Source organism: Ranitomeya imitator, chromosome 1 (genome assembly GCF_032444005.1).
Source record: "Ranitomeya imitator isolate aRanImi1 chromosome 1, aRanImi1.pri, whole genome shotgun sequence".
Lineage (NCBI taxonomy): Eukaryota > Metazoa > Chordata > Amphibia > Anura > Dendrobatidae > Ranitomeya > Ranitomeya imitator.
This window is the reverse complement of record NC_091282.1, coordinates 996,421,547-996,434,423: the sequence shown is the minus strand read 5'-3', so window position 1 is coordinate 996,434,423 and position 12,877 is coordinate 996,421,547. Positions and strand designations below refer to the sequence as shown.

The 12,877-nt window shown below is 42.7% G+C and overlaps 1 protein-coding gene across 3 annotated transcripts in view; it reads right to left on the bottom strand.

Annotated features, from left to right (window-relative positions):
* Positions 1-12,877, bottom strand: part of LOC138656739 (UPF0462 protein C4orf33 homolog) — a 140,742-nt gene that overhangs the window by 70,638 nt on the left and 57,227 nt on the right. For all 3 annotated transcript variants that reach the window (XM_069743947.1, XM_069743949.1, XM_069743948.1), the window contains exon 2: positions 8,749-8,929. In XM_069743947.1, coding sequence (XP_069600048.1) covers positions 8,749-8,929 — 181 coding nt within the window. The remainder of the gene's footprint in view (positions 1-8,748; positions 8,930-12,877) is intronic.

Below are 12,877 nucleotides of genomic sequence, written 5' to 3'. Positions count from 1 at the left end.
AGGGAGTCACAAAAACACTGAACTTTAGGAAGGCAAAGTTTGACCAGCTTAGAGATGCCCTTAATCTGGTAGACTGGGACAATATCCTCAGAACTAATAATACAGATAATAAATGGGAAATGTTTAAGAACATCCTAAATAGGCAGTGTAAGCGGTTTATACCTTGTGGGAATAAAAGGACTAGAAATAGGAAAAACCCAATGTGGCTAAACAAAGAAGTAAGACAGGCAATTAACAGTAAAAAGAAAGCATTTGCACTACTAAAGCAGGATGGCACCATTGAAGCTCTAAAAAACTATAGGGAGAAAAATACTTTATCTAAAAAACTAATTAAAGCTGCCAAAAAGGAAACAGAGAAGCACATTGCTAAGGAGAGTAAAACTAATCCCAAACTGTTCTTCAACTATATCAATAGTAAAAGAATAAAAACTGAAAATGTAGGCCCCTTAAAAAATAGTGAGGAAAGAATGGTTGTAGATGACGAGGAAAAAGCTAACATATTAAACACCTTCTTCTCCACGGTATTCACGGTGGAAAATGAAATGCTAGGTGAAATCCCAAGAAACAATGAAAACCCTATATTAAGGGTCACCAATCTAACCCAAGAAGAGGTGCGAAACCGGCTAAATAAGATTAAAATAGATAAATCTCCGGGTCCGGATGGCATACACCCACGAGTACTAAGAGAACTAAGTAATGTAATAGATAAACCATTATTTCTTATTTTTAGGGACTCTATAGCGACAGGGTCTGTTCCGCAGGATTGGCGCATAGCAAATGTGGTGCCAATATTCAAAAAGGGCTCTAAAAGTGAACCTGGAAATTATAGGCCAGTAAGTCTAACCTCTATTGTTGGTAAAATATTTGAAGGGTTTCTGAGGGATGTTATTCTGGATTATCTCAATGAGAATAACTATTTAACTCCATATCAGCATGGGTTTATGAGAAATCGCTCCTGTCAAACCAATCTAATCAGTTTTTATGAAGAGGTAAGCTATAGGCTGGACCACGGTGAGTCATTGGACGTGGTATATCTCGATTTTTCCAAAGCGTTTGATACCGTGCCGCACAAGAGGTTGGTACACAAAATGAGAATGCTTGGTCTGGGGGAAATTGTGTGTAAATGGGTTAGTAACTGGCTTAGTGATAGAAAGCAGAGGGTGGTTATAAATGGTATAGTCTCTAACTGGGTCGCTGTGACCAGTGGGGTACCGCAGGGGTCAGTATTGGGACCTGTTCTCTTCAACATATTCATTAATGATCTGGTAGAAGGTTTACACAGTAAAATATCGATATTTGCAGATGATACAAAACTATGTAAAGCAGTTAATACAAGAGAAGATAGTATTCTGCTACAGATGGATCTGGATAAGTTGGAAACTTGGGCTGAAAGGTGGCAGATGAGGTTTAACAATGATAAATGTAAGGTTATACACATGGGAAGAAGGAATCAATGTCACTATTACACACTGAATGGGAAACCACTGGGTAAATCTGACAGGGAGAAGGACTTGGGGATCCTAGTTAATGATAAACTTACCTGGAGCAGCCAGTGCCAGGCAGCAGCTGCCAAGGCAAACAGGATCATGGGGTGCATTAAAAGAGGTCTGGATACACATGATGAGAGCATTATACTGCCTCTGTACAAATCCCTAGTTAGACCGCACATGGAGTACTGTGTCCAGTTTTGGGCACCGGTGCTCAGGAAGGATATAATGGAACTAGAGAGAGTACAAAGGAGGGCAACAAAATTAATAAAGGGGATGGGAGAACTACAATACCCAGATAGATTAGCGAAATTAGGATTATTTAGTCTAGAAAAAAGACGACTGAGGGGCGATCTAATAACCATGTATAAGTATATAAGGGGACAATACAAATATCTCGCTGAGGATCTGTTTATACCAAGGAAGGTGACGGGCACAAGGGGGCATTCTTTGCGTCTGGAGGAGAGAAGGTTTTTCCACCAACATAGAAGAGGATTCTTTACTGTTAGGGCAGTGAGAATCTGGAATTGCTTGCCTGAGGAGGTGGTGATGGCGAACTCAGTCGAGGGGTTCAAGAGAGGCCTGGATGTCTTCCTGGAGCAGAACAATATTGTATCATACAATTAGGTTCTGTAGAAGGACGTAGATCTGGGGATTTATTATGATGGAATATAGGCTGAACTGGATGGACAAATGTCTTTTTTTCGGCCTTACTAACTATGTTACTATGTTACTATGTAATCCCCGGCAGGCATTCGTCTCGTTCCAGAGATCTCAAAAATGTAACTGGGAAATGGTTCTTAATTGCTCCGGTCAGTCTGTGGAAGGGGGAGTGTGAGGAGTTTTTTGGTTAAATAAGCAGCTTGGGCTCCCAACAGGGGTTCGTCCAGCCAGAAAAGCTTTGGTCCAAGCTAGGCGTGGGAGTTTTCCCACTGCGAACTTTTGAAGCTGGGCCACCTGCTGAGCCAGGTGTCCTGTCTCTGCTTCATATTTTGAAGGCAGTCTAATCTCGGACCAGATATGATACAGTCGATTGGCATGAAATTATATCCCCCATACTCTTCACAGCTCTCCTTAATATTGGTACTAAGCAGTTTCATGTGATGAATGCATAATTCCTAAGTAAATATACTTGTATGGACCTTCACAGTCCCATTCCACAGTCTATAAGATCTGTGGTGACTTCTTGGACTGTAGATGGCAATGTACCAGGAAGACATGTGCAAGGCAATGCCACTACACTCACAGAGGATTGCAGAATAGCATAATAATGATGACACTATATTGCTTGACATATGCAATATACAACAAGATCTCAGCCAAGTGACATTTTAAGCTGTATAATAGAATAAACAATGTATTATAACTCATCGTGACATCAAACTCTTTCCAGGTTTTACATCATTATCATTTGAAAGAGCAGACTTATCAACCGGTAATTTTCTTCTTCTCATTGCACTTTCCTTAGAACTGCTATCACATGGGATGAGTTAATTATCTCAGGTTAATTTAATGTCACAAAGGCTATAAAAACGCTAGCATTCACTGCTAGTTTCGATCTATGGGAAATCTGACATAAGCCGTTAACAGTGTAAGAGACTAAACTGAAGAAGGAATTGAGATAGGAAGGAAAAGAAGGAACGCACTTTTTGTTGCTTGTGTCACCCTTCTCTAAAAGGCATTTTAGCAATTAACAATCTAAAGCTAAGATATCATTTAAAAGTATGTGTGAAAAGCAGATAAAGAAGGATTTCTTTCTAAAACCAGACAGGATGTTGGGTAAGGAGACTTTGAATTATCGACAAGAATACATTTATGCGCTTAGGCAAAAAAAGTGTGCCTCAGTCATTCTATTCTAAAAATGTGCTCCTGGGAAAGTCATGGAGTTGTCAAGTAGATTTCCAAGTCTCCGGAAAGGTAAATGTGCCTACCACGCAGTATGCATTCTGTAAAAAGAAAACGGATACTATATGAAACAAAGCCTTCAGGATGTGACGGACATGTGGACTTTCAGCTTTCATTCAAGGGTTTTTTGTTTTGTTTCTTTAATATTACACTAGGAATTACAATGATGGAAGGAAAGTTGCAGAAACAGTGTAGCTTGGTTGCCCCTGTTTGTTTCCGGTGCCCCGCCTTAGGTGGACAGCGCACTAATTGATTCATTCCAAGTTCATTTATGAAAGGAAGACATGGGAATAACATTCTAAATATTAAAAATAAGAACAATCTTACTAGAGAAATGGAAAAAAACTACTGACCCAAAAGGGAATTAAAAAATGCTTAAAAACAAAAAAGGAATGAACTGACGAGTTCAGCAAAAATAGAAAGAGCCCGGAAAAGAAGAGAAGACCGCTAAAGTGGACAAACCCATAATTAATGTCCTTGATTGGAGACCCCCTTCATAGCGTCAAGCACACTCTAAGGCTATGTGCACACGTCAGGATTCTTTGCAGAAATTTCCTGAACAAAACCGGACTTTTTCTGCAGGAAATCCGCATGTGTCTTTTTCACATTTTTTTCTGCGCGTTTTTCGCAGTTTTTATCATAGCTACCCAATGCATTAAATAGCGGGAAATCTGCGAAAAATCCACAAAATTAAAATAAAGCCGATAATTAAAATGTAGACTATCTTGATGTCTGTTACTCTTCTGACTAGGTTCCAGGGCCGGTTCGCACATCTTCTCCCTGCCAAGACAGGCTCATTCTGCTTTTCTGCACATTTGGTTACTATAGTAACCCATCATCTTCCTAAGGCCCATTCGGGTGGCTGCACATATTCAGATAGTGGCACAGGCTGCTGTCATGTATGTTCTAAATTTTGATCACTTGTCTAATGAAGCTCTGTTATGGATGGGCAAACACCCCTCTGCTGTCCCAAGGTGCTGTCTGTATACTAGGCTCTGCTGCAAGGTAAATGCAACTCATCTCTGCTGTATTAAAGGAGTACATGGAGTTCTGCTATAACTATGTACCTGTCTTCCAAATAGGCTCTGCTGTCCCAAGGTGCAGTCCACACTTTTGGTCCTACTGCATCAAAGTGCCTGACTGCAATCTAGGCTCTGTTCTTCCAAGATGCTCACAATTCAGCTCTGTTACAAGTAGATGCCCAATTGTCGACTCAGCTCTGTTGTTCCAAGATGCTGCCTGCTTTGCTTCTCCATGGTGCCAATCTACATGGCTCTGCTGCTCTGAGGTACCCACTCCACTAATGCTCTCTGTTCCATGTGCCATTCAGCAAATCCACATTTGTTCACGTAGCCTATATATTCACTCTTATTATCACCTCAACTTCGCATATTGACCCCTCTTTTTAGATGCAATCTAACCTTGCTACTCGGGGCTTCTCTAAGCATACTAGTATATTAGGTAGGTTTTTCTTTCTTATATGTTTTCCCACCCCACCACCCCCTCCTACCGTAACCCCTCATTTTTCTCCGTAATACACTACCTTATCTTTATTCGCATACGTTCAATCTGTGCAGCCTTCATATCTCGGCTATCTTGTTTGATGTCTCTTTATTGGAGTTGGGTTTTATTATTCTCAATCATGACTGCATTGTCCCATGTGATGTATATACTTTTGTTTTTTTCAGTTTTTTTTGTTCACCGTATGTTTATTTTCATATTTTGTTCTTTTTTTATACATTGGATGTCACTTTCTCTGTATATATTTCCCTTCAGCACACTGATGAAGGTCCAGTAATGACCGAAACGTTTGTGAATACTGTATGTAAATAAAAAAACCCACTTTGCATCACAACACTTTTGGAGTGTGCTAGTCACGTACATTTTACATAAAGGCTTGGGAACCTATGACCGTGCACCTCCTCCCTTTGGCTGTGCTAAACATTTTCTATATAATTCAGCAAATCCACGTCTGACGTCCCACACTACTCCTGGTGTCGACTGGTTGCTCCAGTGATGATGTTCAGACTGTCCAACTATATTGCATCAACCGGTTCGTGCTGCTCACCCTGACCTGCGGCTTAGAGAATACACTCCACCAGGTGATCAGAGAGCAAGGTCATTAAATCCAATTCATTGAACTGGTGTACAGAGGAGACATTATAAATATGTCAAATCCTTCTATACCCAATTGTGTATTCCATGTGTTGCTTGATCCGTGGTAAGTGGGCTATCCATATAAAATAAAATAAAGTGGCTCCATTTGGTAATTATGGTCATGATTGAACGCCAACAATAAGACATCAGTCCATTTGAGATTTGCCACCTTATTTAAATACGTCCCTTGATTACAATACATCATACATCACTTTACCAGGTAGGCCTATGCACAGTGCTGTCAGGTAAATTACATTCAATAGTACTTATCTGTAGTTTATCTTTAGTTTTTCTTTTAAATCCAGTCATGTCTCCATGGGCTTGCCCTCTTTTAGCAGAACAACAGCAGGGATGGTTAGCTATTCTCCACTGTGAGAATCAACAGCACTGATCGCTAAGGTCAGGGCTTCACAACAGACTCCCGCTGGGTTAATTATTAGTGATGTCAATTGGCACAAGAATGAATGAACCACTAATTAATCCCACTGAGCACAAACCGGGTTCTCAAATATACAATGCTAGCAGTCAATCTGGAAAATTGTGTCAACTGCCGCGGTACGGCAAGCAAGTTACAGGGATGTAGCGCAAAGTATTGTTTGATGGTCACGCAGAAAAGCGTGGATGCAGCTGGACATCGACTAATCATTCAGATTATTTACTTGTCGCCAGGAAAGTATTAAACAGTCGCAAAAGACATTCCAGTAGAATTGTATCGCTACATGATTTAATATAAAGGGAACCTGACAATGTAAACTAGTAGGGCCCGATTCATTGTTGCATTGTAGAGTTTAGGGTTTTGCACTCCTTTTTGTTTGGGCCATGTTGACCTTTCCATTTTAAGAGTCTATTATTTGTCCTGGGGTTGGAGTTAAGGGTTTCCCCAATGTTTTCACTTGATTCTTCAATTGAGACTTTTCGAAAAAAATCGAAAAATTTGTAGCTAATGTACTCTAGATCCTTTCTCGAGTGAAGTTATCCATGTTTTGGCACAATTTTTGTGCCAGTTTTCAAAACGTTCGACCTTTTGCAGTAAAAAGTCACACAAAAAAAATACAAAAAACAATGACAATTTTTTAAACTTGTGTAAAATACCGCCAGACATCGAAAGAAAAGGGACTTTAAAAAGGAAATGGTGACAAGGGGCCATTGCATTGTAGAGAACAAAGTCCCTATAAAAATTTATTACAGCTTTAATGATCTAATCGCTGCCTCCGTTCTTCAGAAATCAGTTATACGGACCCATAGACTTGCATTGCTGATTTCGATCTGACTCTTGGATCAAAAATCGGACATCTATCCAATAATTCCCGAGGGCCATTTGGTCAGAGGAGAAAAAAAAAAAAAAAAAAAACATACATACATGTGCACAACCCCATAGAATATCATGGGTACGAGCGTGATCTGTGAAAACCATGGATAGCACTCAGACAAGAAAATGGGGACGTGTGAAAGAGACATAAGATATGGAAAAGTTCTCAATTCTGAATCACGGCTACAATACAGTACTACATTAAAAATGGTCTCTAGAAAAAGTTCCCATACGTTAGAAGTGTTTATCTTACACTAGAAATAGGCCGGATGCTATCGCATCGGGAGTGCGGTGAAATTTGCACGAACTGCGCCTGCGCAAGTGACATACACGTCTCCACTATTCCCCACGCAGGCGCAGTAACAGCCGTGTCACATGCGCAGGTAGAGTGCGCAGTTGTGGCTGTTACTGCAGTTCGTGGCCTTGCAACAGCATATTTAAAAAAATAAATAAATTTAAACACATTTATGAGAGGTCTTCCATCATGCCCTGTGCGGTGCAGCTGTCAGGTCTGCATTGAGGGCGGCAGGACGCGGCCAGGTCACACTCACCTCCTCGCTGGGGCTGACCACACATTTCTTCTTCAGCCGCCCCCAGTTCATCAGGTTGCCCATGTGCGGGGTGGCCACTCCATCCAGCAGGGTCCTGGTTGCGCCGCTATCGGTGCCCATGTTCCGGGTGTGTGCGGATACCGGTGTGTGCGTCTCTTCTGCCGCCATGCACTCACTGTGCTGAGCTCCACCTATGCTCTCTATGTAGTGCAACGGCTGCGGCACAATGACTGGGCAGGTGTCCAGCTCTGTGCGAGAAGTGCTGTCCGCAGGCACCGCCGCTACATGTGCTCTGGTGGCCTGGAACCCAGCTGTGGGGAGTGGTCCTTGCGGCGTGGGGTTGTTGCAATGGGGGAGTCCCAGCAGCGGTGGGTCCGAAGATGACCCGCTGGTGGTACTGCGCAAGGGTCTAGTACCAGCAGTAGGTGCCATATTGGAATACCCATCACTTGGGTATTCCAATATGGTGGTCGGCGTACTTCCGGTGCACGCGGTGGATTGTGGGATTCGAGGATGTCCAGACGGAAGTGGATGACAGACAATTTAAGGTAATTATATAAATAGATTTACTGTTAATAGAAATCATTCTTACATTACAGTACTGCTACGCTAGCTTCACACTAGCGTTCGGAACGGCTGCGGACGGCAGCCTGCTTCCTCCGTGAAGCCCTGCCCACTGCCACGCCTCTTCCTTCAGCTCCGCCTACCTCAGCATGCGTCGTTTTGAAGATGCGCGAACCGCAACAAAATCCTAACATGTTGCGTTTGACGCAAGTCAGCGCAGCTTCATAACGCTGCCGAATGCGAGTGTGAAGCCAGCCTTATTCATGGAATAGATCATGTATTGTTGGACATGGTTTTGTTTGGTGAATCAATGAACGCTAATGTATGTGTTCACCATTTTCCTTTAGCGAGCTCCTTAAGACTCTCCGTGGAATATACATGATCTTTACTGAATAAAAGAGTCCATCTTTCTAGACTCTGGTCTTTCTCTTCTTTCTTTACTTTTAACTATGGCAGATATGTGCCTACTGACCTATGTTATAGCATAAAAAGGAAAATCATATTCGTACCCTCAGACAACATGATCAATGAAATCCAAATATAGGAGTCTACAAGACAAGCTGCGCATAGATGAAGTCTTTACATTAACCTTTACCCTGTAAGCAAGGATCACTAATATTATCCCTGGCACATTAACGCTCATTTCTTTCCTTTCTGGGCTCAGGCTGTAGCTGTACCATTGGAAAAGCCATGTGTAATAAAAGGCTAATAAAAATATGACATCATTTTACATATTGTACATTACGCACAACAGAAGTATATACTGTATACAAACCTTCATAGTTCCAGAGTGCATTGAAGGGTTCTCCTGCTGGGCCTTGAGGGGCCGGAGGGTCATTAAAAAATGGGGCAGAAACCTGCATCCGCAAGCCTTCAGGCGCTGGCTGTAGACAGACTTTTACCGGCTCATGCGGCAAGCGGGCACCATTCCATTCATGCTGAATTGTAAATTCCATCTAAAAACCGAGAAAAACATAATATGAGGTTTTAGAAAACTACACAAGCATCATTCAGAATTTCTAAACTTATAGCAATTGAAGGAATAAAAAGTTCATAGATGAGTCCATAGGAGGCAGAAAACATAGTACAGAAATAGTAAAAACACCGAACAATTACATACAGTGGATTGAAAAAGAATTCACTTTTTTTTTTTTTAACCTTCCTTATTTTGTGACATTACAACTTGTGTTTAATTATATTTGGAATCTGATTTGCGTGTGATGCATAAGCACTAAATGGTCTAAGTTGGCGAAGTGAAAATATAGGCATAAATTAAGTTTATGGGATCAAATAACTAAAAATTGGCTTGAGAAAGGTCCACATCCTGGACTGAAACGTTGCACATGGGCCAATAAACCACATTTATTTTTCTCTATTGGAGTGCTGCCTTCATTTTTCTGGATAATAGCACGTTCATATGTATTCACTCCATTTGCTAAGAAGGCCTAAAAATTTGCGGTGCAAGCAATAATCTTCACAAGTCACATGCTTAGTGAAAGTAAGTCCACCTGTGTGTAATATCCGTGTCACATGGTCAGTATATACGCACCTTTTCTGAAAGAACACATAGGCTGGAAGACCATTAGGCAAGAGGCTCCACTAACCAAACACAACCATGAAGACCAAGGAGATCTCCAAACAAGTCAGGGACAAAACCGTTGAGAAAAACAAGTCAGGGTTGGGTTATAAAAAAATAAAAATATCCCAATCTCTGATGATCACCATCAAATCCATTATCATCACATGGAAAGAACATGGTGCCACAAACCATGTGAGATTATGAGAACTATCTGAATTAGGGTCTGAAGTGCATCTCCTATACAGAACTTTAAACAGGGAAGCCTCATCAGGTCATTCTCCCCTGACCCACTTCTATTTAGCACAGGACGCTGAAACTTCACATGTGTAATGATGCAAGTCCCTATGGGTTGTGTGCAAATTTGCAACCTAGAACTGATAACGGTCTTGATTTTACAGGTGCTGACGTGGTGTGAGGTTTGATAATGGACCCAGTGGAATACAGAGCAGTCATCATGTTCCTTTACTTGAAAGGCCGCACACTGTTGTGAATTCTGTGGCTGAATTCACTCCTGTGGTCACAAGTGGTACTGCAGCTTCTGAGCTTCCTCCCTCAGGTGTTCTGGTGAGCTCGTTAGCTGCTTCATTACTTAACTCCGCCTGATGCTGCTATCCTTGCTCCTTGTCAATGTTTCAGTGTTGGATCTGAGCTTCTCCTGATTGTTCCTGTGACCTGCTGCTCTGTATAGCTAAGTGCTTTTTGCTTTTTTGTTGCTTTTTTTCTGTCCAGCTTGTCTTTTGTTTTGCTGGAAGCTCTGAGACGCAAAGGGTGTACCGCCGTGCCGTTAGTTCGGCACGGTGGGTTTTTTTTTGCCCCCTTTGCGTGGTTTTGCTTTAGGGTTTTTTGTAGACTGCAAAGTTCGCTTTACTGTCCTCGCTCTGTCCTAGAATATCGGGCCCCACTTTGCTGAATCTATTTCATCCCTACGTTTTGTCTTTTCATCTTACTCACAGTCACTATATGTGGGGGGCTGCCTTTTCCTTTGGGGAATTTCTCTGGGGCAAGTCAGGCCTATTTTTCTATCTTCAGGCTAGCTAGTTTCTTAGGCTGTGCCGAGTTGCCTAGGTAGTTGTTAGGCGCAATCCACAGCCGCTTTTAGTTGTGTTTAGGATAGGATCAGGTGTGCAGTCTACAGAGTTTCCACGTCTCAGAGCTCGTTCTTGTATTTTTGGGTATTTGTCAGATCACTGTGTGCGCTCTGATCGCTAGGCACACTGTGTTTCTGGATTGCCTTCATAACACCTGTCATTAGCAAACATAACAGCACACCAAAGGAGACGTTCAATGAGATGAAAGAGGTTTATGGTGATGATTCCCCATCATATGATGTAGTTAAGAACTTGCGTTGTCAATTCAAATGTGGTCGGGCTTTGGTGCAAAGAGCTCCAATTCAAGAGTGACCTGGAATTATAATAGCCAGTAAAGGCTAAGTATACAGTTGTGAGCTGATATTAATAGTCTGGGAAGCTCCATAGGTATTACCCCCTTCCTGTGCTATAAACATCTGCCCCCAGTCATTTGCTTTCCCTCTGCTGGTTCCAAAAATTGAACGGGAACCCACCCATTTTATTCCCCAAAAAGAATCTTTTATTAATTACATACATGTCCCCTAATTTACACACACACACTAATTGGATTTGTCACTGACATCTATATATCAAACTATTCTGAATCTATTTACTGTATGTACTCCATGTCTTCTATCCTGTCGGCTCTAGCAGTGATTTTACAGAAGTGGACAAATCAATTAGCGGCTATTCTATCTATCTCCCTATGAAATATAAAGACTAATATACATGTATCACCCCCAGACACAGGGCCACGCGTTCTCGGTACCGGGCCTCTTTGGTTCGGTTCTGAGGCTGTTACGGTGGCTAGACCCAGTCCGTGACCCTGCTAAGGGGCATCCAATAAAGGTGATCTAGTCTGTCAGGGGTTCGTGACGCCACCTGTGGTGTTCGGTCAGGGTGACCGACGCTGCTGTGGGGTCCGCTGGGGTGATGGAATTGCAGCTGGATGGTATACCTTCCCACAGGTGAAGTATGTCCCCAAGGCTTCCCAGTAAGGTGGATAGTGATGGTGTGAGGTGCAGGCAATAGCGAGGACACAAGGTTGCAGTCTCTTTACCTCTTTACTGAAGACTTCAGGATCCTCAATCCAGAGTACGTTTAACAGGGCTAGCAGAGACAGGCCGGTCTGATGGGCACTTCCAGAGTTTCCCTCGCAGATGGAAATCGTTGTCCACCACTAGCGCCTGTGTGTTGTAGTCCTACCCTGCTGAGCATTCGGAATAGTCCTCACAACTGCTGTTCTCGTTTCGTTCGTTCTTTACAGCTCTCTCTCTCTCGTTAGTTCCAGATGTTGCTAGTTTCTCGTCCCCCAGTATGTTTTGGCTAGGACGCACCCGTATGACGGGAAGGCTTGGAGGTCTTCCGGGACCCTAGAGACGCCCCTCTCCCAATGTTGCCCCCTATGTCTTCTTAGGAAATTTAAGGTAGACAGCCAACCTATAATTAACTGTCCTGCGGAGTTTGAAGTAAGGCCTAGAGTCAGTTACTTCCGCGGTGTTCCGGCCACCGGCTACGCGCCTCAATAGGATGTTGCCTCGGTCTCACGGCACGACTCCTACTGGTACTCCTTTTTGCTAGATCTCGTTTACACTGTTCCACAATATCTTTCCTTTCTTGTCTCTTTCTTAGGATACCGCCGCAAGGAGGTGCAGGCGCGGTTCCGTAACGTTCTGTTCGCTAGACACCTGCCAGGTTCCCACGCCTGACAGGGACCCCCCTGTGCCTTCTCCCTGCAACACCCCCTGCCACGGGATGTTGCCTGAATTCAACCCAGTCAGCTTCTGACTAACTTTCTATCCAACCCCTAGTTTTACCAGTGTGAGGAGGGGCCCAATAAATAAAGCCTTTTGCTCCCCCTAGTAGCCGGAGTGTGAAGTGTAATGTGTGCTGGTGATACCTGGTCAGGAGAATTCCTTCAGTGCCATCAGACGTACCATCACTCCCCTTAGTGGCAGAGTGTCATACTGCAACGACCAGATCTCTGGGGCGCTGCATACACTGCTCAAAAAATAAAGGGAACACTAAAATCCCACATCCTAGATATCACTGAATGAAATATTCCTGTTGTAAATCTTTATTACATAGTGGAAAGTGTTGAGAACAATAAAACCTAAAAATTATCAACGTAAATATCAGCTAATATCCCACGTAGGTCTAGAGTTGGAATGATGCTCAAAGTCAAAGAGGAAAATGAAGTTACAGTATGATACAACTTCAGTGGAAATGCCTCAAGACAAGGAAATGATGCTCAGTAG